Below are 27,230 nucleotides of genomic sequence, written 5' to 3'. Positions count from 1 at the left end.
TGACTTTTTACACTTTACAAAAATTTCAATCAAATTAACGCAAAACTAAATGATTCTCATATTGTGAATGTTCGTAATAATTTCCGAATAGAGTACAAAATCTAAGCCGTTTCTGGGTTCGGGCCAGCGCCCCCGAATATTATCGCAGCACTATTAATGTAATGAGTTAGGAAGGTAATAAGTAGTATAAAAACAGTCATGAATGCCAACACATACAAAAGATTATCCGTTAGGTAATATCTGTAAACTTTCATCGCCAAGTCGAAATTCGCTCCGAATGCACTTCTCGGGTTGTCGCGAACTATTTGAGACTCGGTGAAGGCTTTCGTCTTAACCGGTCCGAATGACGCGACGAGTGTTCGCGACTTTTCCACTGTCGGTCCATTGGAAATATGTCGTCTCGATCGTTTGTGGCGCTGGTTCGAAGTCGACGAGTCGCACAGTTCAGTCGTGTTGGTGCAATCTGGCTCTCCGTTCTGGCACAGGTAGGCAGAGCAGTGGATGTAGACAGTGGTCTCGTAGTTGGGGTTGTTGACGTTGTCTACATCTACGAATCGGAATGAGAGGAACTGGAAGAACACTTCTTTATCTGTCGCTCGTGTCACTTCAAACGTCTCATCAATGGGACAGAAATTCTGAACAGAAATTAAAAACATTGATGAAAGAAAAGGGAAAAGTGAAATGAAAGAGAATGGAAAAGTGGGGTGATAGCACAATACTGATTTATAACAATTATCAATTTCAAGGCATTAAATCTGAGGAAACATTTTCAACTTCAAAATGTCTATGACTGAAACAATTGAGACCATTTTTTTGAACTTTTGATGGTGTAATTCAAAAACAGAAGCATTTTTGATAAAAACTTTCACATCGGGATCAATAAATGTTTTTCACGTCACTTCACCATTTAGCCATTTCTTTCGATATACATATCAAAACAAAGATAGCCAGTTGCTGTGCAAGAAGAACAGAACGTTCTGACCATATTCATAAAAAGAAAAACTTTTTTTTTACTTCTCAAATGTTTGTACTTCTTTTCAAATTAGCGTCCCTTTAGTGGGTGGTTTGATTCGAATTTATAGGATCGCGTAGAAAATTTGTAAATTAGGCATAATCGACAACATTTGTCGTCAATAAATGAGTTAAAAAAATTTGCACAATATTTGAATTATTTTTTAAAATTTTTTTTGCCAAACAAAAGCCAAATGAAACATCCGAAACTAGTTTTCTTTATAGTAAAATCAAGTTTTTATCCCAAAACCTAACAAAAACAGTGAAATTCTTTTAAACGAGCGTTACTCGATCGTTACTCGCTCGAAATTAGACTAAACCTAAAAAAATATTTCAAACCAGTTTATCTCAAAACTGGAACAACTTTTTGAACAACTTTTAATGTCGTCCGAATCGCAACTGAAAAAATTTTCATATGGTGTATCACTCGACCGATTCCGACAATTATTTATGGTACCTGATTTCGCGTGGAAAACAAAAAGAAAGAAAAAGAAGGATAGCCGGTTACTGAGCAAAAAGCACAGAATGTTCCGACCATAGTCTTGAAAAATTAGTGTCGTTTTTTTCTGTGTGGTGTAATATAAAAATCTGAACAAAAAAAATTGAAAATAGACGTATTCGACAATCATTGTCAAAAATAGGCTAAGTTGAAAATAGTTTTTGTAGAAAAAGGACTAGAAAACGAAAAAAAATGTAGAAAAATAAAAAAAAATTCTAGTTTTTTGCAGAAACTTCTAAAGATTTTGAAGTTTTGATTCCCAAAACGGCGCTAAAAGCTCCGAATACTAAGCAAAATTAAATTTTCACGGCTTAAATTAAGCTTGAATAAGCTATTGTAAGCCTGCGCGCTCACCTTATTAGCTCAAAACAAGACCAAAAATTTGGTTTTCGTCCACACTGAGAAATCTTTTGAAAAATTTCTCAAAGTCGTTCCAATTAAGACTGAAAAAGCTTGAATACGATACACCATTTGACCCGTTCTGGTGTTTTTTTGGTACCTGATTTTGTTTGATAAAAAAATGAGAAAAACCGAAAACAAAATTCCTACGTTTGTTTCAGCAGCCTGCGTTCGTTTCAGCAGATATATGCCCTGAAGATTTTGCTCGAAACGAGTTTTGTCAAAAAAAAATATTTTTTTTATTGTTTATAATTATTGTAATTAACAATTATCGCAACACACCAGAAACACCATGTTTTACTTAAGAGAGTGGTTTCTGAACAGAAAACTCCTTTTATAAACGTATTTGCTTTCACCAAAACAAACATTTAATTCTCGTTGCTGTAACAAATAAACATGATTCATCAGCCTTTATTAAAGCTGCTATTTTCTAGTATTGGGTTCGGCGGGCAAAAAGCATTATGAATGCACGCCACGCCATTAATGATTTTTAGGCTCAGCCGAAATGTTCTAAGAGAACTGTTCTGTGGCAGAAATTGCCCATTTTCTTTGTTTTTACATAATGCGTTCTTGTTCAGCCGCGCAGTTTTTGTATGTTTATATTTTAGATTAATTTTCGAGTTACAGAAAACTCCAGAAGACTTCTGTTTTGCTCAACGTAGATATCTTAAGTACAAGTTTTCATTTTGCCAAAGACCAAAATTTAGTCAAAAATAAAAATCTTTACCGATTTTCTGCGCCAACAACAAAACTTTTAGCGGAACAAACGATTATCAGGCTTTTTACACTATCGTTCCTTGATACACAGAAAGTTGAAAAAAAATTTATGAGTCTTTCCTAGATAATTCTTAATTATTATATTGGCTAAAATGTATACAAAGTTCAAAATTATCATATCGCGATTTAATTTTAGCCAGTTAGAGTTTTTTTATTCGGCACACGTTTTGAGTTTTTTGTTGGCGGAAGAATAACCAAAAATACACGATTTGAAATTTTTCTCTCAGATTTGGGGAACGAAGCTTTGACCTGGAATGGTCTGATCGACAACCTCGCCAATTGTGATTGGACAGCTAAAATTAGAACAAAACCAATAGGCAGTTGGAAAAAGTCAATGAGTGCAGTAAACAGAAAAAAAATGCTGGCCTGTTTTTTGAGAAAAAAAAATGTTGACTATCGAAATTCAAAAAAAAACAAGCAGATGCCCTCAAAGCTCTTTGAATTTCCAAAAACAATTTATGATTGGCTCTTTGTTGATAAAATTGACCCAAATTCAGAAAACTGGATCAATCAATTAAATTTTTATGTTGCTGGGAAATCTGAAAATTAAATTCCATTTGCAAAAACAGAAGTTGATCGCGTTTTTGGTGACATTTACACTTTTACTGTTCGCTTGTGGAAATTGCCCTTCTATTCAACTGAAAAAGAAATCAGAAGTCAAACCGTAAAAAAGTAAGGCCCTTTTTCCTTTTTTCCCCCACCTCACTCAAACATGAACTTTATGGTCTAACGAGTGGTTTTACAAGTGGGGGGGGGGGGGGATGAGGAAAAAGAGCCAAAAGTAAATTTGAGCCTTAAAAAATTTTAGACTTTTCCTGAAAAAAAATCATAACACCCCATAGAAAAGTCTGAACTACGTTTATCGACTCTTAATTCCACGCGGAAAAAAACTTAGTGAATTTTAATAGAAAGAAAAATTGATCTATACGAATGATTTTTTATCGAATTAATTGGGTCCTCGGACACCTCACTCAGCCCTAATGAGAATATACACAACAATTTACAAGAGAACGAGAAAAAATTTATTACAGTAACGTAATATGCACTGTTTTATAAAGCTAAACTGGTCTTTTCATCATTACAACTCTCCTAAAACCCCGAAACGAAAACTTCTAGAAACAAAAATCACCCTTTTAGAGCGTCTTTCGGCCATTTTCGTGCTACGTTCAGCTACAATGCAAAAAAATTAAGAGAACTCGGGCGGATCCAGCGACTTCTTGAGGAGGGAGGTGGGAGGAGAGGCGGAGTTTTACAAAATTTTGGTCAATCGTTGAAAAATGCTATAGTTTGACCATATCGAATTTTCGAACTCACTAGAAAGACCCTGTTTTACCAAAATTTCAGGGCCGAAGCTAAATTTTTGAAAAAAAAACAGGCCGAGAAAAAGCGTTGGAAAATTGACCAAAAAATGGCGGTTTTTCGGCCTTTGGGGAGCGTCCGCCCACCGCCAAATCAGGTACTGAAAAAAAAATGAAAAAATATCGATGGTGTTCTTGGCATTATTGGCATTCCTTCAAGATGCTTTTGTTCTGAATAAATTTAGTTAATCAAAAACAAATAGTTCCCTTTTTGAAAAGAAACTAGTATATACGGATAAGAACTGGCCTGAAGTAGCGTGTATCGCTCTTGGCTGGTGAATGACTCATCATTGGTGGCGAAGCATCCCTCCAGAATGAGGGTCGTGTCCTGGTGGAAAGCGTCAGTGAAGATGGACATATACACTGGGGCGTTAGTCTCCACCTCAACAGTCGAACCCAGAACTGAAATTAAATGAAACTAAAATTTATAGTTAATGCCAAATTGTCGACACTATCAGGGACCTTGATTAATTTAATTGGGCAAATGTTATAACGTTTTTGGTTAATTCGATTTATGTTAGCGGTTTGTTTGTGGGCCAATTAGTGAGAAACTAAAATCCGACGTCAAAATGAGCAGTTTTAGGTTAGTTAGTTTCGCTCAGATTCGTTGAACCAAAAGGCTATTGCCACCAATTTGGTATTGCCTGTATATTTAGTATTAAATCTTTTGGAGAAACCTTGACTTGTACGATGTCTATAACCTTAATAACGGCTGAGACGACTCTTTTTTGGAATCTAAATATCGATATTCTAAATAAAACCACACTCGATATGCTACGTCCGTTCATTCAGGTATCTGATTTTGCTGGACAAAAAATTCATCATTCGATCTCGTTGCCAAAGTTCCTCGTTGCCGAGTTCTTTGCAATAGTTCCTGTCTTTTGAGATTGATCAGTCACAGTATAGATTTAGGAGACAATCAAAGGGTTTATTAGTCCCATGGTATGTGTATTATAAAACTCAGATTCCGCTATCGCTTTCCAATATGAACAGCATTATCAGATGCTACATTATCAACTTATAGTCTACAACAGCTGATAAAAATTATACAACCAATTATACCTGGTAACAAAAGAAATTTTGAGAAACCAAATTAAAATTTTCAAAGTTTTCAACCTGCAAAATTGGGCATAGTAGCAGATGCATTGTAGCTTCTCATTTGAAGAGGGAAAACGTCGACCCTGAATTGGGCATCGAGTTCGTTGGACTGAATTGAGGGGTTGAAGGAGACTACCTCTGCGTTGACAGCCATCAACTCACACAGTAGCACTGCAGTGACCCCGCTTAAGTATTGACCCCCGGTGGTGCTGGCTTTGACCTGAAATCAGAAACAAAACGAACTGAAAAAAGGCACTACAAAACGAAAAAGACCTGAAGTCTTTGTGAGCAATTAAAAAAGCAATAAACCCAGTAGCGCATTTTGGGGGACGCCTCCCGTCCTCAGGAATTCAGGCCCCCGCCGAGCCAAAGGGTCCCCCTTTCTTTTATTTTGAGATATCCATTTTTGGCTGACTGAACTTAAACCTTTTCTAAAGGCGGCTTAGGCGCCGATATATACTATTATTGAGGGGAGCGCACGCCGAAAAAAAACGATTTTACGGTCGAAATTTTCCAAAAAGTGCCTAAAAATGCCTTGGAAACGCATAACCGATGATCTTTCGCCTCCTTATTTTCTCGGAAAAATGGCTCTGCAAATGCTACTGTCTGTTGGCTATGAGCTCAAGAAAATCGGAAAAAGGACTATCTTGTTAATCAAATTTGAACGGAAAAAGATGGCTTTAAAACTCTTCGCATTTCAAGAAGAAAATTTTATGGGCACCTTTGTTCATAAACTGAAACATAGCCAACTAACAGTTGGAAAAGAGTAATGAACGCAAGGACCCTGAAAAAAAACTGACTGGTATTTTTAAGAGCCTTCAGCTTTTGAATTTAAAAAAAAAAATTGCCTTAACGCTCTTTGAATTTGTAGATTAATTTATGCTGGACACTTTTTTGTTAAATTAATCAAATTTGAGAAAACTGGATCAATACTCAAACTGTTATTACGCTGGGAAATCTGATAATTAATTTCCATTTTCGAAATCAGAAGTCACCCTTTTGCTGTTCGATAGTGGAGTTTGCCTTCCTTTTAACAATGTAAATGCACTGAACTTAGAAAAATCACAAGTCAAACCACGAAAAATCAAAATTGAGTGTGAACATTTTAAGACTTTTTTCTGAAGAAAAAAAACAACAAAAACAAAAAAAAATCAGCAGAACATATATAAGAGTATTCACTACGTTCATAACGCTTAATCAAAAATTGGTTTTTTTATTCCGCTGAAAATACTAAAAAAAACTAAATCCACATTCAAAACAACGATAGCCGGTTACTGTGCAAGTAGCACAGAACGTTCCGACCATAGTCTTTAGAAAACTGCGGGTTGGAAAGTTTTTTTTCCAAAACTAGTGGTTTTTTCTGCTTGGTGTGATAAAAAGATCTGACGTAAAAATTTAATTTAGGCATATTAGACAGTCATAGTAATATAAGCAAATTGTTGGACAAAAATGTTTGTAGAAAAATTACTAGAAGAACGAACAAAATAAAAAAAATTTTAAATTGTTTGCAGAAAAATTTTATCCTTCGTTTGAAGTTATTCGTTCCCAAATTGAAGCTAAAATTTCCACAAAGTAGTTTTACTTTCTGTTGTTAGCCTGCTCGCTTGCCTTACTCGCCCGATTTAAGACGAAAAATCAGAAATTTCAAACCGGTTTTTCTCGACAATAGAAAAAAAACTTAGTGAGTTTTTAAAAATGGCTCGAAAAGGGCTTTAGTATAATATATCACTCAACTCAGTCCGATGATTATTTGTGGTTTCTGGTGTTGCGTCAAAAAAACTTAAACACTCCCGAATACAAAGTTCCTCCCCATTTACAATGGTCGGAACAACTAGACGTCGTACACTCATTTTTTCGCGTCAATGCTGCCTTCGTAAATTAAGGCACAATTTGCTTTCCAAAAATTGAATTAAACTTGAAAAGAACTCGAAATTCAATTAGCAAAAAACCAATTTTGGCATAAACCTTTGAAAGAATTCTTCCTGACACTTAAAAATTCACACTTATACATGTTCGATTAAGCAACTTATGGCTGGGTGAAAAAAACTACTAATTTGAGACCGAAAAACCTGCAAACAAAATTTAAAACGGCTCTGAAAAAGTTTAAGAAACAGTAGCAAATATTTTGCAGAGTAGCAGCTGCAATCTGCGCATACCGTCAAATCACAAACAAAGACAAACAAACAAGAGCTTAAAATGTAAGAAAATGCTTAAAGTAAGTCTCAAAAAATGTAATTTTGAGAAAAAATGTAAGTCTCAAATCACAAACAAAGACAAACAAACAAGAGCTTAAAATGTAAGAAAATGCTTAAAGTAAGTCTCAAAAAACTACAGTCTTTTGCAGTTAAAAAATTTAGTGATAGCACATAACAGTCAGCGATGAACATGCTTTACACATCAAGCTTATAAAACTTTACAGAATGAGTATAAAGTAGACTAAATCGCTCCTCCTATGAATTTGAACGAAATACAGATATAACTAAACTGACAAAATATTTAAACACAAGAGAAGATTTCTGCTCTGTTCATCGCTAAAGTCATTAAATTTAGCAAGATTTTCCAGGACTATAAAAAAATCAACTCTCCGATAGAAAACGAACGACTACCTAAAGCACCCGAATACAAAGTTCCTCCCGATTTTCAATGGTCGGAACAATAAGCTTGAGAATTACTGGATTTGTTCACAGAAAATTAAATTTAATTTTCGCACAATTCAACTTTCGGCAAAAAAAAAACAATCTAGTTGAGTGAAAAAACGTCAGTGAGTTAATCTCTAACTAGCGAGTGAGTCAATTGAATTGCTTTACAAGGTCATGCTAATATGAACACATGCTAATAAGCCGGTCCGGGGTTCTTTGAACAGTACCTGCTGGCAGAATTGTACATTGGCAGCTGTCTCCATGAACATGGCCGTTGAACACGTCTGATAGGTGACCTCGCGGTAGTATGTGGTTTCTGAAAAACAGCTTAAAGAAGAGCCTTGGACGATCATTAACTCTTGAATAAGTCTTCAAACTTTTCTGCGAAGCCTCAGTACCAAACGGACCATAATGGCTCACGTCGATTTTCGTGAGACATGCTTTAATGTTTGTGAATGGTATTGTAGTATCAGTCGTAACACAGTGGCGAAGCTGAGCATCGCACCACTTGCAATACCAAAAAAAAAGAAAAAAAAAGAGGAAAATGTTGAAAAAACTAGATCTATCAAAACGAATGAAAAATAAGGCTAGTGTAGAACAAAAACATGCCAAGACAGTAAAATGGGAAATGAGTATCGGAAAATAATGTATCCAGCGATAACAAAACCGAAATTACCTTAGCAGAAACCCTTCATGCCGAAAAAAAAATCAATTAGACTTAACACTTTTTAAAAATTAATAAGTCCCCATCGCCCTCAAAACACAAACATTCAAAAAAAATTTTTTGCTCGTTAAATGAAACAATATGAGACAACAAAGCTGATGTAATATAGGTCAAACCAATCAGGCTAAAAAAGGCAAAAAAAATTGTTGTCATGAAAAACATCAACTATAATTTCCATTTGAGCAGTTTACTCATTTGAAAGAAAATAATGATTCGAGCGGTAACAAAGCTGAAAATACCTCAGCAGAAACCCTTCATGCCGAAAAAAATCAAAACGACAAGACTTTTAAAAAGTTAATAAGTCCCCATCGCCCTCAAAACACAAACACTCAAAAAACTTTTTTTTGCTCGTTAAATGACACAATATGAGACCACTAAACTGATATATTATAAGCCAACACCTATCAAGCTTAAAAAAAGGAAGAAAAAAAGCCTAAAAAATTGTTGTCACGAATAACATCAACTACAGTTTCTATTTAGAATTAAGCATTTTGTGCGATCCACAATTGAGCATCAAAAATATGTTTCCGTAAAAACGACCCGAAATTAGGTTACTAAGCCGACAAGAAATAGGCCGAACTTATTTTGACAGAATAAACTTTTAATGCGAAAAAAAAAGAAAATGTATGAAGTAAAAATTAGTAAAATTACAAACAGCAGAGGTGAATCAAAACACTAAAATCAAAAATAATGTACAAGAACTTTTAAAAACCTACAATATGGCAACAAAGCCGTTTTATCGGCTTTGCCGTCCCATGAGCATTCGTTACCTCTAGACCAATTGTACCGGAGACGCTAAGTTATTTAAAATCAATATGAGCTGAACCTAAATGTACCATTTCTAACTTTGACCATTCTGCGAAATAATTTATTTACGGGAAAAAGTCTAGTAACCGATTTCAATACCCTAGCTTATTGCAAGGATAAACATCATGTTAGGGTGATATATTACAACAGGTGGTAGGTTCAACATCAATAGCTGGATCGCTTTTTGTTATACCTCGCACATAAATTTTATTTTATTTCATACCTCGCACATAAGTTTTTTGGCAGAAGTGTTAAATTTGAATTTTTGATTAGCATCTAATTTGGCAGAGTAATGTATTAACAAAAACTATCTTTGTAGCAGTACGAATGACTAAAAATGAAATGACTATATTGTGCATTATAGTTCTCAAACTTAATACATGTACTACGCTCAAAATTACCACCTATTGTAACATATCACCCATGTTAGCTATACAATAATGTACAATAAACCATAACTTGTCCAAAAAAATACCGAAAAACAGAACACGCTTTCTCCGAAAAAAACTGCCTTTAAAATCACTTGAATATGCTCCAAATAAGTCATTATTGAGCTCAATTCCACTCGAATCAATTCAAAAACTGCTATCAAACCGTTCTCGTTGAAAGTACAAGCTGGGTCTATCACGTGCAGGGTTTCCGTGGGTGCCAGAAGTTGGTCGAACACAGCTTTTTCCAGAGTTATGAGCATACTTGACGTTCCACAGGAGACTCCGATGTTCGGATGTTGAGTACAGTTTGCCCCCGCCCAGTTGTTCACACATTCGCAGAAGTAAGACCCGTTTGATCTGGTGAAGCACATTCCATCGTTCATGCAGGGTTGCTCAGCAGCGCATTCGTCTTTGATAGTGCATCTAGCTCCGAGCCAGGGCGACGGACAACTGCATGTGAACTCCCCAAGTACGCCAGCGAAAGAACATAGACCACCGTTTTCACAACTGTTTTCGTCGCATGGGTCGTCGGGAATTTGGCATCTGTCTCCACTGAACCCTGCCGGGCAACCACTGCAGATTGCATCAAAATTTGGATCTGATCCCGATACTGTGCATGTGCCGCCATTACAAGGATTGGGAACACATGGATCATCTACAGAACATAATTGTCCAATTCTGTCTACTACATTAAGACAGTCGCATGAAAAAGTATATCCCTCAGTATCGTTCCCACTCACTGAGCAACTTCCACCGTTGCATGGGTCTGGAACACAGGAATTGTCGGTCGAACAGTTTTGGCCAATTCCGTCTACTACATTAGCGCAGTCGCATGAAAAAGTATATCCGTCAGCATCATTCCCACTCACTGAGCAACTTCCACCGTTGCATGGATCAGGGTCACATGGGTTATCCTGGCAGACCGCTCCAGTAAAATCGGTGGTCAAACAATCACAAGTGAACAAAAAATTGGGATCAACGCCGCTGATTTGACATGTGCCGCCGCCACCATTATTGCATGGGTTCGGTTTACAGGGGTTGTCTTGTGAACAAGTTAATCCAATTCCGTCTATTACATTAGCGCAGTCGCATGAAAAACTATATCCAACAGTATCGTTCCCACTCACTGAGCAACTTCCACCGTTGCATGGGTCTGGAACACAGGGATTGTCGGTCGAACAGTTTTGGCCAATTCCGTCTACTACATTAGCGCAGTCGCATGAAAAAGTATATCCGTCAGCATCATTCCCACTCACTGAGCAACTTCCACCGTTGCATGGATCAGGGTCACATGGGTTATCCTGGCAGACCGCTCCAGTAAAATCGGTGGTCAAACAATCACAAGTGAACAAAAAATTGGGATCAACGCCGCTGATTTGACATGTGCCGCCGCCACCATTATTGCATGGGTTCGGTTCACAGGGGTTGTCTTGTGAACAAGTTAATCCAATTCCGTCTATTACATTAGCGCAGTCGCATGAAAAACTATATCCAACAGTATCGTTCCCACTCACTGAGCAACTTCCACCGTTGCATGGGTCTGGAACACAGGAATTGTCGGTCGAACAGTTTTGGCCAATTCCGTCTACTACATTAGCGCAGTCGCATGAAAAAGTATATCCGTCAGCATCATTCCCACTCACTGAGCAACTTCCACCGTTGCATGGATCAGGGTCACATGGGTTATCCTGGCAGACCGCTCCAGTAAAATCGGTGGTCAAACAACCACAAGTGAACAAAAAATTGGGATCAACGCCGCTGATTTGACATGTGCCGCCGCCACCATTATTGCATGGGTTCGGTTCACAGGGGTTGTCTTGTGAACAAGTTAATCCAATTCCGTCTATTACATTAGCGCAGTCGCATGAAAAACTATATCCAACAGTATCGTTCCCACTCACTGAGCAACTTCCACCGTTGCATGGGTCTGGAACACAGGAATTGTCGGTCGAACAGTTTTGGCCAATTCCGTCTACTACATTAGCGCAGTCGCATGAAAAAGTATATCCGTCAGCATCATTCCCACTCACTGAGCAACTTCCACCGTTGCATGGATCAGGGTCACATGGGTTATCCTGGCAGACCGCTCCAGTAAAATCGGTGGTCAAACAATCACAAGTGAACAAAAAACTGGGATCAACGCCGCTGATTTGACATGTGCCGCCGCCACCATTATTGCATGGGTTCGGTTCACAGGGGTTGTCTTGTGAACAAGTAAATCCAATTCCGTCTATTACATTAGCGCAGTCGCATGAAAAACTATATCCAACAGTATCGTTCCCACTCCCTGAGCAACTTCCACCGTTGCATGGGTCTGGAACACAGGGATTGTCGGTCGAACAGTTTTGGCCAATTCCGTCTACTACATTAGCGCAGTCGCATGAAAAAGTATATCCGTCAGCATCATTCCCACTCACTGAGCAACTTCCACCGTTGCATGGATCAGGGTCACATGGGTTATCCTGGCAGACCGCTCCAGTAAAATCGGTGGTCAAACAATCACAAGTGAACAAAAAATTGGGATCAACGCCGCTGATTTGACATGTGCCGCCGCCACCATTATTGCATGGGTTCGGTTCACAGGGGTTGTCTTGTGAACAAGTTAATCCAATTCCGTCTATTACATTAGCGCAGTCGCATGAAAAACTATATCCAACAGTATCGTTCCCACTCACTGAGCAACTTCCACCGTTGCATGGGTCTGGAACACAGGAATTGTCGGTCGAACAGTTTTGGCCAATTCCGTCTACTACATTAGCGCAGTCGCATGAAAAAGTATATCCGTCAGCATCATTCCCACTCACTGAGCAACTTCCACCGTTGCATGGATCAGGGTCACATGGGTTATCCTGGCAGACCGCTCCAGTAAAATCGGTGGTCAAACAATCACAAGTGAACAAAAAATTGGGATCAACGCCGCTGATTTGACATGTGCCGCCGCCACCATTATTGCATGGGTTCGGTTCACAGGGGTTGTCTTGTGAACAAGTAAATCCAATTCCGTCTATTACATTAGCGCAGTCGCATGAAAAACTATATCCAACAGTATCGTTCCCACTCACTGAGCAACTTCCACCGTTGCATGGGTCTGGAACACAGGGATTGTCGGTCGAACAGTTTTGGCCAATTCCGTCTACTACATTAGCGCAGTCGCATGAAAAAGTATATCCGTCAGCATCATTCCCACTCACTGAGCAACTTCCACCGTTGCATGGATCAGGGTCACATGGGTTATCCTGGCAGACCGCTCCAGTAAAATCGGTGGTCAAACAATCACAAGTGAACAAAAAATTGGGATCAACGCCGCTGATTTGACATGTGCCGCCGCCACCATTATTGCATGGGTTCGGTTCACAGGGGTTGTCTTGTGAACAAGTTAATCCAATTCCGTCTATTACATTAGCGCAGTCGCATGAAAAACTATATCCAACACTATCGTTCCCACTCACTGAGCAACTTCCACCGTTGCATGGGTCTGGAACACAGGAATTGTCGGTCGAACAGTTTTGGCCAATTCCGTCTACTACATTAGCGCAGTCGCATGAAAAAGTATATCCGTCAGCATCATTCCCACTCACTGAGCAACTTCCACCGTTGCATGGATCAGGGTCACATGGGTTATCCTGGCAGACCGCTCCAGTAAAATCGGTGGTCAAACAATCACAAGTGAACAAAAAATTGGGATCAACGCCGCTGATTTGACATGTGCCGCCGCCACCATTATTGCATGGGTTCGGTTCACAGGGGTTGTCTTGTGAACAAGTAAATCCAATTCCGTCTATTACATTAGCGCAGTCGCATGAAAAACTATATCCAACAGTATCGTTCCCACTCACTGAGCAACTTCCACCGTTGCATGGGTCTGGAACACAGGGATTGTCGGTCGAACAGTTTTGGCCAATTCCGTCTACTACATTAGCGCAGTCGCATGAAAAAGTATATCCGTCAGCATCATTCCCACTCACTGAGCAACTTCCACCGTTGCATGGATCAGGGTCACATGGGTTATCCTGGCAGACCGCTCCAGTAAAATCGGTGGTCAAACAATCACAAGTGAACAAAAAATTGGGATCAACGCCGCTGATTTGACATGTGCCGCCGCCACCATTATTGCATGGGTTCGGTTCACAGGGGTTGTCTTGTGAACAAGTTAATCCAATTCCGTCTATTACATTAGCGCAGTCGCATGAAAAACTATATCCAACAGTATCGTTCCCACTCACTGAGCAACTTCCACCGTTGCATGGGTCTGGAACACAGGGATTGTCGGTCGAACAGTTTTGGCCAATTCCGTCTACTACATTAGCGCAGTCGCATGAAAAAGTATATCCGTCAGCATCATTCCCACTCACTGAGCAACTTCCACCGTTGCATGGATCAGGGTCACATGGGTTATCCTGGCAGACCGCTCCAGTAAAATCGGTGGTCAAACAATCACAAGTGAACAAAAAATTGGGATCAACGCCGCTGATTTGACATGTGCCGCCGCCACCATTATTGCATGGGTTCGGTTCACAGGGGTTGTCTTGTGAACAAGTAAATCCAATTCCGTCTATTACATTAGCGCAGTCGCATGAAAAACTATATCCAACAGTATCGTTCCCACTCACTGAGCAACTTCCACCGTTGCATGGGTCTGGAACACAGGGATTGTCGGTCGAACAGTTTTGGCCAATTCCGTCTACTACATTAGCGCAGTCGCATGAAAAAGTATATCCGTCAGCATCATTCCCACTCACTGAGCAACTTCCACCGTTGCATGGATCAGGGTCACATGGGTTATCCTGGCAGACCGCTCCAGTAAAATCGGTGGTCAAACAATCACAAGTGAACAAAAAATTGGGATCAACGCCGCTGATTTGACATGTGCCGCCGCCACCATTATTGCATGGGTTCGGTTCACAGGGGTTGTCTTGTGAACATGTTTCTCCAATTCTGTCTACTACATTAGCGCAGTCGCATGAAGAAGTATATCCGTCAGCATCATTCCCACTCACTGAGCAACTTCCACCGTTGCATGGGTCTGGAACACAGGGATTGTCGGTCGAACAGTTTTGGCCAATTCCGTCTGCGACAGTGCTGCAAACGCATTGATACGTAAAACCATTTGCGTCATTTCCAGTGACAGAGCACGTACCTCCATTGCATGGATCTGGCAAGCATGGATCGTCGGCAGTACAATTGAATCCCAAAAAGTCTGTTGCCGTTGAGCAGTCGCAAGTGTAACCGAGGGTATTAGTGCCCGTCTCTTGACAAATTCCACCATTTTTGCACGGATTGCTGAAACAAGCGGGTATCGCTTGGATTGCGCAGGTGCTACCGACGTCTCCGCACAACTGGTAGTTGAAAAACTCTCCGGTCGTCGAGTTGAATTCAGTCGGACAGACGAAGTCGGAAGTCCCGTTGAAAATCGTGCTGTTTACAACTGCGCCTTCAATACACCCATTGAATGTTGAATTCTCGAAATTAAATGGGAAAATGCAATCATCTCCAGCTGCATCTGTTATACACGTCAGTTGACATTCGCTGTCAGTCCTAAAATCAAAAGTTTCGCCATCATCCTAAACTGTTCTCCTCTCATATATTCCTAAACTGTTCTCTTACCAAACTTCTTTGGCGAAAAAATCCTTGAATAAACGAGATAAGTGCGCCAAAGTTTTTATTATATCTTCAAAAAAGTACTATTATCAAAATGCAAAGATCTGAAAGTTCAACAACAGTCTAGGTCAAGTAACATACAGAACATTGAGTCTAATTGAAAACAGGTAAAAGGCTTCGTTTTTTCACGCATAAATTTAAGATTTTTTGGGTTCGGATTTCTTTCAAACTGTCGACTCGACGTTCGTAATTTTTTTGATATCGAAATTGACATTTTACTTTTAAGTTCTATAAAAACTGTACATGCATCAGAAAATAACACAAAAGCTACTTACAGATCGCAGACTGCATAATTAGACGCTAAAACAAAAGTGTTTTTTAGTATCATTTACTCAACGCACAAGATTTTGTTTTCAACAACAATTTATAGAATTTTGATGAAAAAAGGTTTAAGTTTCAAGTAGTTCACGTGCTCAAAAATTTGATGAACAAGAAAACGTTGGCCCAAATTAGCTTTTCGCGTCATTGTTTATGTCATTTACCTTTTTGGGGGAATCTGTATGACCAAAGAATGGGATACCAGAAAATTATATAAGCCAATGAGAATTCAGTATTTGAAGGATTCAAGGCTGCTGATTTGTTGTCACGGGAAAAAATCCAAAAAGCTTATCAGATCATTGTTTTTGCATCTGCTCTAAAGGTCGCAGTTAACGTCGCCAAAACCGACGGAGTGATCAACAGATAAATGAGGTCGGGAAGTTGGAATTGGCTGTTGGGAAAATATGCCTTGAACCTAACCCCCATAATCCCGGATTGAACCACAGCCAGAATATTAAGGTTAACACGTCCTCGCCTCTGCCCCATATGCTCTAAGTTAAAACTAGCCAAAAAAGCGGAATAACACATGCTAATAAACTACCAGAGCTCTTGCTAAGTCTTAAAGCGCAAAAATCATCAAAAAGAGTACCTGTTTTGCAAGTTTTCTTGGAAAAATTTAAACTCGTATTGGATCACAATGCCCGCAAGCTCTCCTATGTAACTACAATCAGTATGAAACGCACTTTAATTGAGGCAATATAGCTCACGCTAATCAAAATTGCCAAAATATTAAACTAAACAGTGCATAGAAAGCTAACTCAGAGAGTAAAAAGATTGCTCGTATATCAGGGCAAAGCCTTAAAAGTTTCGACAGTCCCTTAAAGCTTAGAAAAACTTTTTGTTTCACAAAAATCTTACAAAATTTTTTGAAAAAATGAATGATTTTGTATTCATTTTTCCTTTTTATCCCCCCACGCGCTGTATAATACGAAAAAATGTATTTAGTGTCTCGTATCGCATTTAAAAACCAATTTTCTCCAAAATCCAATGAAGAATGATTCAATTTGCTGCTTACGCGTGTTAGAAGAGCGCAACATATCGCGCGTTAATTATTCTAAATCGGCCAAATTAACATTTTCTAAACCTGAATTACTTTTTAAATGCCCGAGCAAAGCGCAAGTTTACCTATGTCAATTAATTTCACATTTCAGAGTTCCGCGGAAAAGCAAACAATTCACAACAAAAAAGGTAATTTTTTTGCATATACATATAAAGGCATAGGTATATTTTTGTTGAATACCCAAAAAATTCAAACAATAGAAAAATGAAACATGTTAACTCAGAAAAATGTAAATTGTTTAAGAAAAAACTCAATTTCGGAAAACACAAAATTAAAAAAGTAAACTGCGAAAGAAAAACTCAATAGTTTCGGGGAAATTTAAGTTGAATACAACACTTTTTTCAATTTTCTTGAACAAATTTAAATTTAATCTTATTCAATTTCAAAAAAAAACTTCATGGCTAAAAATTATTTTTTTTATATTCATTACAATTCTAGTAATACCGATTCTATTAAACTTCATACAAAACATGATTCTACTAACACTTATATCAATTATTGAAAACGAATCTGAAAAATATGCGCCTCTCAACTCTCAATAATATTTTTACTTGCAGGATAATTGAGCCTTTTCGAAGTTTTAAACATGATCAATTACACTATAAATAATAAGTTACCATACATTGTGTAGGTTCGAGTCATGAAAAAGATCCAGAAACAAAAACAAATATGGACACAAAAGGCGGAGCAGATATTATCATCACTTGCGATACAACACAAACATAGCAAGGCAAATCAGCCCACATAAATTGAGCCGAATGCCGCTAAGTCGTAATGTTTTTAAAGTTAAAAATTGCTGGATCCACTTAAAATTTCATTTGCTTGTTTCGAATTGTCATGAATGAAGTTAAGATTGAGAAAAATATGCCAAATTAAACAATTGAACACCCAAATATTGTCTCAACAAAATTTGCGAGGCGGTAGCAAAACCGACAAAACTTGAGGAACACTCGTTGAGCACAGGAAAACGTTTTAATCAAAACTTTTTAATTTAAATCATTGTCGACAGAGAGTTGGAAAAATGTGATTGAATTCTGGATTCCAAAATGAACTTTGCTTTTCGATCCAATTTTCTCAATTTGGAATATTGTTCTAAAGTATCAATCATAAATGATTCTTAAAATTCAAAGAGCTGTAAGACCATACATATATAAATAAAGAACATACATAAATCATTTTCAAACTTTAACTCGCATTACAAAGCATTAAAAAATAGTTTAAATACAAATCTAACGCAATTGCAACGTTAGTTTATCCAACTTTTTCACCGACGAACAATGCGAATTCAAATACAACAAAGAATTAAAATTTACAGCTCTTTGAATTTTAAGAATGATTTATAATGATTACTTAAAAAATAACCCAAATTGAGAAAAATCAATAAAAAAGGTAAAACTCATTTTGGGATCTACAAGGTAATTACAATTTTTGCCCCGGCTTTCTCAGTGCAGGAACACCTGTTGGGAAGGGAGATGTCATCCTTTTCGCCGCAGCCGGTCCTATCTTGAGGAGGCGAATGACACTGGGACCCCTCCAACCGTGACCGAAGCGGGATTCAAACGCATGACCTTCGTGTTGAGAGAGATGTGCCTAACCCACTCGACCACGTTAGTTCGATTAGTCATATTCGACAGCCTTAGTAAAATAAGCAAGTTGAAAAGAATTTTTGTACAAAAATGTCTAGAAAAAAGAAAAAAAAACGTTTCCAATTTTTTTTGCTGTATTTAATTTTTGAAGTTTTTGATTCCAAAAAAGCGTTAAAAACTCAAATAAGCCAACTAAGTTTTACATTTTAAATTAAGCTATTGTTAGGCTGCTGGCTCACTTTAATCGCTCAAATTCAGACGAAAACAAAAAAACTATAATATGTGGTAGCTGATTTTGCGTGAAAAAGAAAAAGACATAACTAAAACACACCCGAACACAAATTTTCTCCCCATTTTTCAAATGGTCAGAACAAAAATTAAACTTGAACTGAACCGGAGTTGGTAAATTCACAACCAACTTACAAAACAGATTTCCAATAGAATGGGTATTTAACATTTAGACTTCCTCAAAATATGCCCGTTGGTTGTCGAAAACTCAGATTTGAGAAAATTATTCAGCGATTTTACATGACAAGCTAGTTACTTATAAAATTATCGATGTTCCGATTTAAACATAATCGCAACCAGATCTAAAAATAGCAGAGAAGGACTGAATCCCCAAACAATCGGAGTATCCAAGAAAGATATCTAGGCACAGTTTTCTTTTAAATTACACATTATGACAGATCAGATAGTTAAATATACACAGAGGCGCAGCTGCACTTCTCTAACACAAACGAGAAAACAAAAAATTAAATCTGAAAAAAGAAAACAAAATACATAAGAAGAAGGTAAGAACAAGCTTTAAAAAATAATTTGATATATAATGAAATCGAACCGCCGACCTGAAGATTGAGAGTCTCATCTACTTGCTATGGCCTTTTGAAAATAGGCAAACAATAGCTCCCCATAAAGCAGTTAGAACAGATGTTATTAATTTGCCAAAGAATACTATGCCACAAAAGTGGCACCAACTGCGCACTTCTACTTGCAAATTGTGTTACAAAAAAGTAATATATGAGTGTTACAAAAAAGTAATAATATATATAAATCTAGAAAAAAAAACAGAAATAAGCCTCGAATTAGCAAAAATTCGGCTAAGTCTAGGATTTGATCTGCGACCTACTGCAATCAAGAAATTTTAAGTCGCACGCACTAACCACTCAGCCACGCACGCTTAACCACAGACAATCACTAGTCACGATTAAAGCAGCTACATATGCTAATAAATTGCCAATGCTTTTCAGCAAAAATGGCACCAAATACAAATAGGCACAATTTTGCAAGTAATAATTTGGAATATAAACAAACTGAAGCAACCACTCTAACTTTGCATGTAACAAATCGCAAAGCAAACAGCCACATTATATATATATTATGCATTTCAAAAAATGCTAGATATATTGAGTTTTTATGATTATTATCTTATTTGTAACTAATAGCTTTTTTCGGCTCAATTGATGAATTAGAAATGCATCAACTGTGTTACCTAATTACTATTCAACTGTCAAAGCACATGCTATCAAAAAGCTGTAAAGGTGCCCCAAAAATGGCACCAATATTTGCGACTTAGGTTGAAAAAAAAAGAAGGTTCTTAATAATACACTAAGCTGACGCAAGTGTAAATACACAATAAAGAGAAAAACCTCCAGGCCGGAAGGACCGATTGCCCAAAATTTATCTGAGTCAATCATAATTCAGTATTAAAAATTCAAAATACAAGAGCAAGCAAATGAGTTAGTTTTCGACAGTTTTGAGGACGTTGATTGGTTCAAAACTTTCTCTTATTCGGTTATTCGGTTATACAGTCATATGCCCCAAAAATTAACACTAGAAAATAACAATGTACCTGTTCCGTCGACGTAACACGACGACACATTTACAGGTTGATCCAATGAATTGAGAATGTTGGGGGTGCACTGTTCTGTGAGGTTTTTAGGTGCACTGTCCTCCACAATTGAGTTGTAGTAGTTGAACTGGCAAATCTCCTCCCCAGCAGTGGTAGAATTAGTGTTGCACAGTCCACAGTATCTTCCTCTGACGGCTCTAGAAACAGACAATAAAACTCAAGTTCATACTAAAACACAGAGGCGACACGAAGATTCGCGCCACTTGCGACACAAAACGAGAAGCCAAAAAAATAAACACAAAACGAGAAGCCCATTAAGCCAAAAAAAAGTAAACAAAAAAATTAATAAATCGATTTTGTAAATTACAATCAATATGAAAAGCAGTTTTCGAATAGGACGGATATTTAAAGTGCTAATATGTTCAAAAAAGTGCACTATTTCCGACAGCAGGGACCAGAAAGAGCACTATATAGTTGGTACAACATCTAATTTTGACCATTCCGAGAACACAGTTATTTACAAAAAAGTCTAGTACCCGATTACATAACCCTTCCTAATCGCAAAGCTAAGTTTTAAAAAACTACCTGCACAGAAATGATTAATATAACATGACCAAGTTCGAAACACTTAAGCCTGAAGAAGCTGGCTTTTCCGACACGTGGCCGGTAAAAAAATCAACTTAACAGGCAACTTTTGTTACAAGCTGGCAGATTACTATTTTGAAATAACTGTTTGTTTCATTTTTTGCTGTGGTTATACTTATTTGTTCGATCGTTTATACCAAGTCAATTGAAAATGTTCTAAGATTTTGAAATATAGTTGAAGCCAGATTATAGTCGATATATGTGATTTCGAACAAAAAAACTACTTATAAGGTTAATTAAAACTAGAGTAACCAACGCAAGACAGCTGCTTCAACAATCACAGATCTTGCAGACATACAACAACATAATGCCTTGTAAAAATGATAGACGATTAAGGTGCATACAACAATGTAGAATTTTGGGAAAACTAACTTCTTCAATTGAACTTTTCCAAAATATTCCGAATTTTATTACTGAAACGAACTGCTCTAACTCTGAATATTGCAAAAAATTGAGACAAAAATTTTTCGAAAAACTTCGAAAAAAGATAACAAATTGTGCAGTCTGAAAGGACCTGAGCAGGAAGCACTTCTGCAACACCTGTTAAGTAACTGTACATCACCCCGCAATAGAGTGAAAAAATTCAAAAATGATAAATTTTTTCAAATCTAAGTTTAAAATTTCTGAAATATTTCGGGAACTAAAAAAATTAGGCAATCATTTGTATGGATGTCATATCTGCTATTGCTGCAAATGGTTGAGAATTTCAAATTTTGTGAAGTCACAAAACTCGCATATCTATTAGATTTGAGTATTCATATTTGGAGGCCAATTTCTCAACCCATGGTAGATTAAGAAAAAAATAAAAATACTTAAATTAAGAACCCTTACAACACTCCACCATAGAATGGCTATACTAAAACTTGATGAAAAAAACACTGATACGAAATAATTTATAGATGGATGAATCCCATCTTTATACTACCCTAAACTGCGCTGCCCTACTCCCCTTCCGTACTGGCATCGTAGCTACATCAGTATAGTCCAATTGGCCTAGCAGTCATTAACTGGAAAACCGAAAAAAAATCTTTAAAAACCTTTTAATATACACGGCTAGCAAGCCCGCCTTCAATAATCAATTGGCTCGCAAAAAATTATTTGTTGTTCTGATCAAGCTATTCAAGCAAAGAAACTTTGAACAATTTCAAGTTAAGCCATATCGTAAATCGGTTTAAAAAACTTTCGGTTTCATGGAACGAATCGGTTCCCAAGAATTGAAGTGAAGAAAAACGGATGGCTCAATTTAAGGGTTCTAGATTGAAGCTATTCAAGCATTAAAACTTTGAAATATTGCAAGTTGGTTCATAGAGCGAATTAATTGGCGAAAAGTTTAAGTTTTTCTAGGTAAGCTAATAGAGCATGGAAACTTTGAAAAAGTTCACGTTGTTTCATGAAGCGAATCAGTTGGCAAAACGTTTTTCTTAGTGAGCTATTCAAGCTATGAAATGAAATATTTCAAGTTACTTCCCAGAGGAAACTGGTTCGCAAAAGGTTCAAATTTTTCTATGCAAGCTAGTTAAGACAATTCCAACTTTTAAACAATTATAAATTTTTGTATAGATTGATAAAATGGGAAAAATTCGCGAAATTTTTATTGTATATTTTATTGCTTATTTTCATTGTAGACTGAAAATATTCGCAAAATATTTTTCTTTTTCTAAGCAAGCTGCTTAAGCTAAGAAACTCCAAAAATCAAGTTAGTTCGAAAAGTGAACCGGATGGCGAACTATTTTTCTGATGAAGCCTTTTAAGTGATTTCCAGGTTTTTCTTAGTTTTTTTATTTTTTTTACGCAAACTAATGGAGCAAGGAACTTCGAAAAAATCCAAGCTATTTCTTAGACCGAATCATGTTTGCCAAAAGTTGAAGTTTTCCAAGGCAAGCAATTTAAGCTATAAAACTTTGACATGATTCAAGATATTCAAGGAAACAAATCGGTTCACGAAAACTTGCTTAAGCAAGTTAATCGAAACTTTGAACTTTGAAGCTATTCGAAACTTTGTAAGCTACGTGTTCATTTCCGAAGTCAAATCATAGACTGACTCGGTTTGCAAAAAAATTTTCTAAGCAAACTTTTCAAGCTATGAAACGTTTAACAAATTCCATTTACTTCATAGAACGAATCGTTTCGTAAAAAGTTTCTTTCTTAGCATGGAGGTTGCTGTTTTCAAGTGATTCGTTTTAGCAATTTCTGGTATAATGCTTATTGCAAATACAAACCTACCAAAAACGTACAGCGCTATCCAAAAATTAGAAAAACACTCACCGCTATGAAAACGATTCTATCAGTAACCTAATAAAATTTTGACATACGTGCGATTGCCAAAGAAGCGATCAAAACGAGGCCGCTAAATTTGATACAAAAAAACTTAGAAAACTAATTCGACGAAGAAAATTTGGAACAAATCATTTTGAATCTTTATTTTTGAAAAAAAATGAGTTTTATCACCACACGCATCCTGAATATACTAAAATCAAGGAAACCAGGTAACGCCTTCGATCCCACTCAATGCAGGAACCGTTTTGGAATTTCATCTAGGAGGCGGTTGACATTGGAACCCCGGCAACAGTGACGGACGTGGGATTCGAACGCACGACACTCGCGTTGAGAGACGCATGCTTTACTGCACTCAAGCACGGCCGCTCCCGGGCTATAGCAAGTCAATTTGCACTTACTAAGCCGGTTAGAAATACAAAGTGGCAAGATATAAAATACATTTCTGTGAAATCTTATAAAACCTATCGAGCAATCGAACAAAATTTAAGATAACATCGGCTTTTCAGATATGACTGTTAACGCTGCAGATATCATAACATCCATTCGCAATTTTGATGCATTCTGCAAATTGGTCGTTTATACGATGTTTTTGCAAAGGAAATAAGGGGAAAAAGTATGGTCAGCGATTTGAATAACTTAAAAACATCAGTAAAAAAAGATAACAAAAACAATCGAAGCATTGAATTCGAAATTAAAACTTATTTAGTCTTATACTCAAGACCGAAAAGGTTATTAAACTTTTTCGATCGCACTATACCTGCCAAAACCCGTAAAAAATGAGTGAACTCAAAGAAGTTTTGTTTTCTATCGCAGACCAGTTCTATTTTATCAGTTTATATAAAATCAGATAAATCAATAACCAACGAATAAATGGAGGTAAGCAAACCTTACTTAACTGCTCACTAATAGTCTTACTTGTAGAGTAGTCTCACACAAGCAGCTGAACTTCACAAACACAAGCAAGAAAACGGCAAAAAATGAAACCAAGAAAAAAAGTTTTAGATGGAAAGAAATAAAACTTTTTCAATATGCCGGAATTGACGACCGACCTCGAGATTTAAAGTCTACCATATAGGCATCGTCGTCATAGCCTCGTGCAGAAAATCAGAAACTAACCAGAAACAAAGTCTATGGAACAGATGCTATTGAATAGTTAATGCCACGCAGCAAAACTGCCAAAAACTAGCACTTTTATTTGAGAGATGGATTCGATTTAACACTACATTCGGTAGCTCGATTGGTTAGGTGACAATGATCGGTTGCTGTGCAAAAAGTACAGACTGTCCCGCTGACTGTAGTAGAAAATAATCACAAAAAACCACAGTTTTTGTCATTTTTTTCTCTAACTTTTTTATAAGGGGCCATAGGGAGAAATCAGGCGTCAAAAACTAGTTTACAAAATCTAAAACTAAAATTAAAAAAAAACCACTGAATGTATCATTGCGAGGCTTGGGATCTAGTGAATTACCTTAAAACTGTCGTCTTATATACTGATATTTCGCTCGTTAGTTATCCTGAATTGATCAAACTGACAATTTACCGCTGGCCAGCGTTTGTTATCATGAATCAAAAAAATTCAAAATTCAAAACCCCTGACTCTACAAAAATGGACATGTTTCAAGCCCCCTGACACTACAAGAATAGTTGAAGGTGATAATATATCTCTTTAAAATTGAGAATAGGGTATCGCAAGCTTTAAAATGATATAAGAACGTCAAAAAAGGCTTGCTAGAAAGTTTGAAGATAAAAATGAACCCAGCAAAAATATTCCGTCACTTTCTTCGAAAATCGGAACAGAAAATATTTGCTAATGTGAAAAACTGGAAGTAAATAAACCAGCCGAAGTATAAACCAACCAAAAATGTGCAGAGTACATAAACCAGCCGAAAAATTGAATCATATAAATGAAAGTAGCATAACTTTCGTAACTGTTAGATAATTGTTGCATAACTATTGTATAACGCTTACGTATTTCGGCTGGTTGGTACTTCGGCTGGTTTATATACCACCGAAAAAACTAATGTCATAAATTGAATTCAGAGAATTCAGTTGCTGCGAGCCGCATTGGAATTTTTAATCATCGCCTGCCAATCGGATTGCATCGTTAGTAGACTACAAACTTTGCTTAGACAGACCAGATTATGCCCAAATTTTTTTACGGCCAGCGTGACATATATTCGAAAAATCCAAATCATACAACTTTCAAGATAGTTGTGTTTCTATGAGAAAATTCGGAAGATACCAAATAAATACAGATTTTCCACAAATTTTCTACAGAAGACGCATTTCCATTTTAAACCGCTAATGATTAATGTCTTTGCTTGTTAAAAAAAGAATTGGTAAAGCACCGCAGTTAAATGAAATTGAATTTATATTTGAAATACTTGAATCGCGCATGCTTAGAGTTGGCTTTTGTGATGAAACTAATGTTCAAAAGAGTAATTTTGGTTGTTCCCCCCTCACATACGCTACGCATCAAGTGAATTATCAAAAATATTTACAAAGTTAGCTATGAGAACATGTCATGTTGAGCGCAATAAGTCAATATGCCGCGTTTCTCACAATCGGAAAATGTTAAAAGGTTATACAATTAAAATTGGAAGGCATGAGAAAAAGCGAAGCAGTAATTCTTGATTCGAATAGGTCAATTCTTACGTTTCAATTTATTATTTTTTTTCACTGACACTTGGGTTTAACGAAGGCGGTCCTGTTCAAGTATTTATGACCATCAACTCGTTAGCTGTTTTTTATCGCCTTTCAAATTATATGAAACTGAAACTCAGCTGATGTTTTCGATCAGATTATTCAATGGAACGATTCATTGGAAAGCAACTTTCCATTCGAGTTTTTGAGGTTTTACGTTTTACGTGATATAAACGTTTTACGTGATTGAGTGATATAACATTAAAGCTCTTTCTCTCGGATACGGGCAGATGAAGAAAAAAATTCGCTGCCTCAAGAAAAACAGTTTAAAATATTACGAAAGCCTGTGTCACTAAACCGCAATCATCGATGGCCTTTCACGCATATAAAGAGAGCGAAAAGTTATTTGAATGTAGTTTATGCTTTAAGTACCTGCTTCATGGAGCGCAAACTCACTTACAGGCCTAGCGATTTCAGAAGTAAAAATATAATTTTGTACCTGAAGGCTACGACGAATCCAATGTAAGCAGTGTCCGTGTTGGTAGCCGCGTTGAAAACATTCACCGTAACATTCGTATCATGTGAGCAAAACACAGGCGCGTCCGCTGGAGCAACAAGGATACTTGCAGAATCTACCAAATAAGTATTTGGATCGGTGTACTGTAATACTAAGTTATTGGTTATGTCAGGTCTCCATGGTCCAGAAGAACAGTATTGTGCATCTCCATTGAAAGATGGACCCCCACCAGTGCCGACCAACTCGATAAAGTCCGCGCATGGAATACTTCTGCCTTCTGCCAAGCCAACAGCAAGCAACGCAACTTGCACGTGGTACCCTTGAGGTGCCTGGATGACGTAAGAGCAATCTTCAGGCTCTGCGCTTCTCTGCTCGGATTGGGTAGCAGTTCCAAGGAAACTGCCGCTAGGAAAATCTTCAGCTTTTCCTACAGTCTGTCCACGCGATGCAAACCAGTTATTCGATACTATGTAACCCGTCTCGATCGTAGCGCCCACGTTTATGGTAACTCCATTAGAGCACGGCGTTTGCGCATTTCCAGTCAAAACTAGCCCAAAAAGCACCCAAATTAAAATAATATAAACCCTCCTTAGCCCCTGTGATGACAAAGCTTCATACGGCTTAAAACCGAGATCTGTCATTTTTCAAAAGGACTTTTTTACTCAATATCAATGTGATTTTAATCAGCGATCATTTTCTATGCTTAAACAATGCAGCTAAGAATTAACAGAGTTAAGTTTTGAGTTTGAACCAAATGATTAAAAATGAATATATGTTTAATTTAAAACATGCACATACTTACAACTTGTTTTTATTTAACACAGCAAAGCGAGTAGGCGAATATTTGGACTTGAATCAAAAAAATTTATACGCCCGAAGCTGGTTGTGTATTTTGACCACACAAGTCCATAATAAAATACTTCACACGCATTTT

The 27,230-nt window shown here is 37.2% G+C and overlaps 1 protein-coding gene across 1 annotated transcript; it reads right to left on the bottom strand.

Annotated features, from left to right (window-relative positions):
* LOC134846857 (neurogenic locus notch homolog protein 1-like) lies at positions 1 to 27,082 on the bottom strand. Its single transcript, XM_063864253.1, has 8 exons — positions 26,279 to 27,082; positions 20,215 to 20,411; positions 15,677 to 15,701; positions 9,907 to 15,278; positions 8,009 to 8,097; positions 5,161 to 5,362; positions 4,292 to 4,446; positions 1 to 635 (listed from the first exon to the last, which is right to left on the bottom strand). The coding sequence occupies exons 1-8, from the start codon at positions 26,935 to 26,937 to the stop codon at positions 102 to 104; spliced, it is 7,233 nt and encodes a 2,410-aa protein (XP_063720323.1). The 5' UTR covers positions 26,938 to 27,082; the 3' UTR covers positions 1 to 101.
* Between the last annotated feature and the right edge of the window lie 148 nt (positions 27,083 to 27,230).

This window comes from Symsagittifera roscoffensis, chromosome 5, assembly GCF_963678635.1.
Source record: "Symsagittifera roscoffensis chromosome 5, txSymRosc1.1, whole genome shotgun sequence".
In the NCBI taxonomy this organism is placed as follows: domain Eukaryota; kingdom Metazoa; phylum Xenacoelomorpha; order Acoela; family Convolutidae; genus Symsagittifera; species Symsagittifera roscoffensis.
Note: the sequence above shows the minus strand (reverse complement) of the source record. Positions and strands in the feature narration are given on the sequence as shown.

Excerpts from the sequence above, each read along its gene's own strand:
- LOC134846857 (XM_063864253.1), bottom strand. The coding sequence starts at position 26,937 with ATGACAGATCTCGGTTTTAAGCCGTATGAAGCTTTGTCATCACAGGGG. Across the intron at positions 20,412-26,278 it reads GGATTCGTCGTAGCCTTCAG|AGCCGTCAGAGGAAGATACT; the intron begins GTACAAAATTAT and ends GTCTGTTTCTAG. Across the intron at positions 8,098-9,906 it reads TTGTACTTTCAACGAGAACG|AAACCACATACTACCGCGAG; the intron begins GTTTGATAGCAG and ends GCTGTTTTTCAG.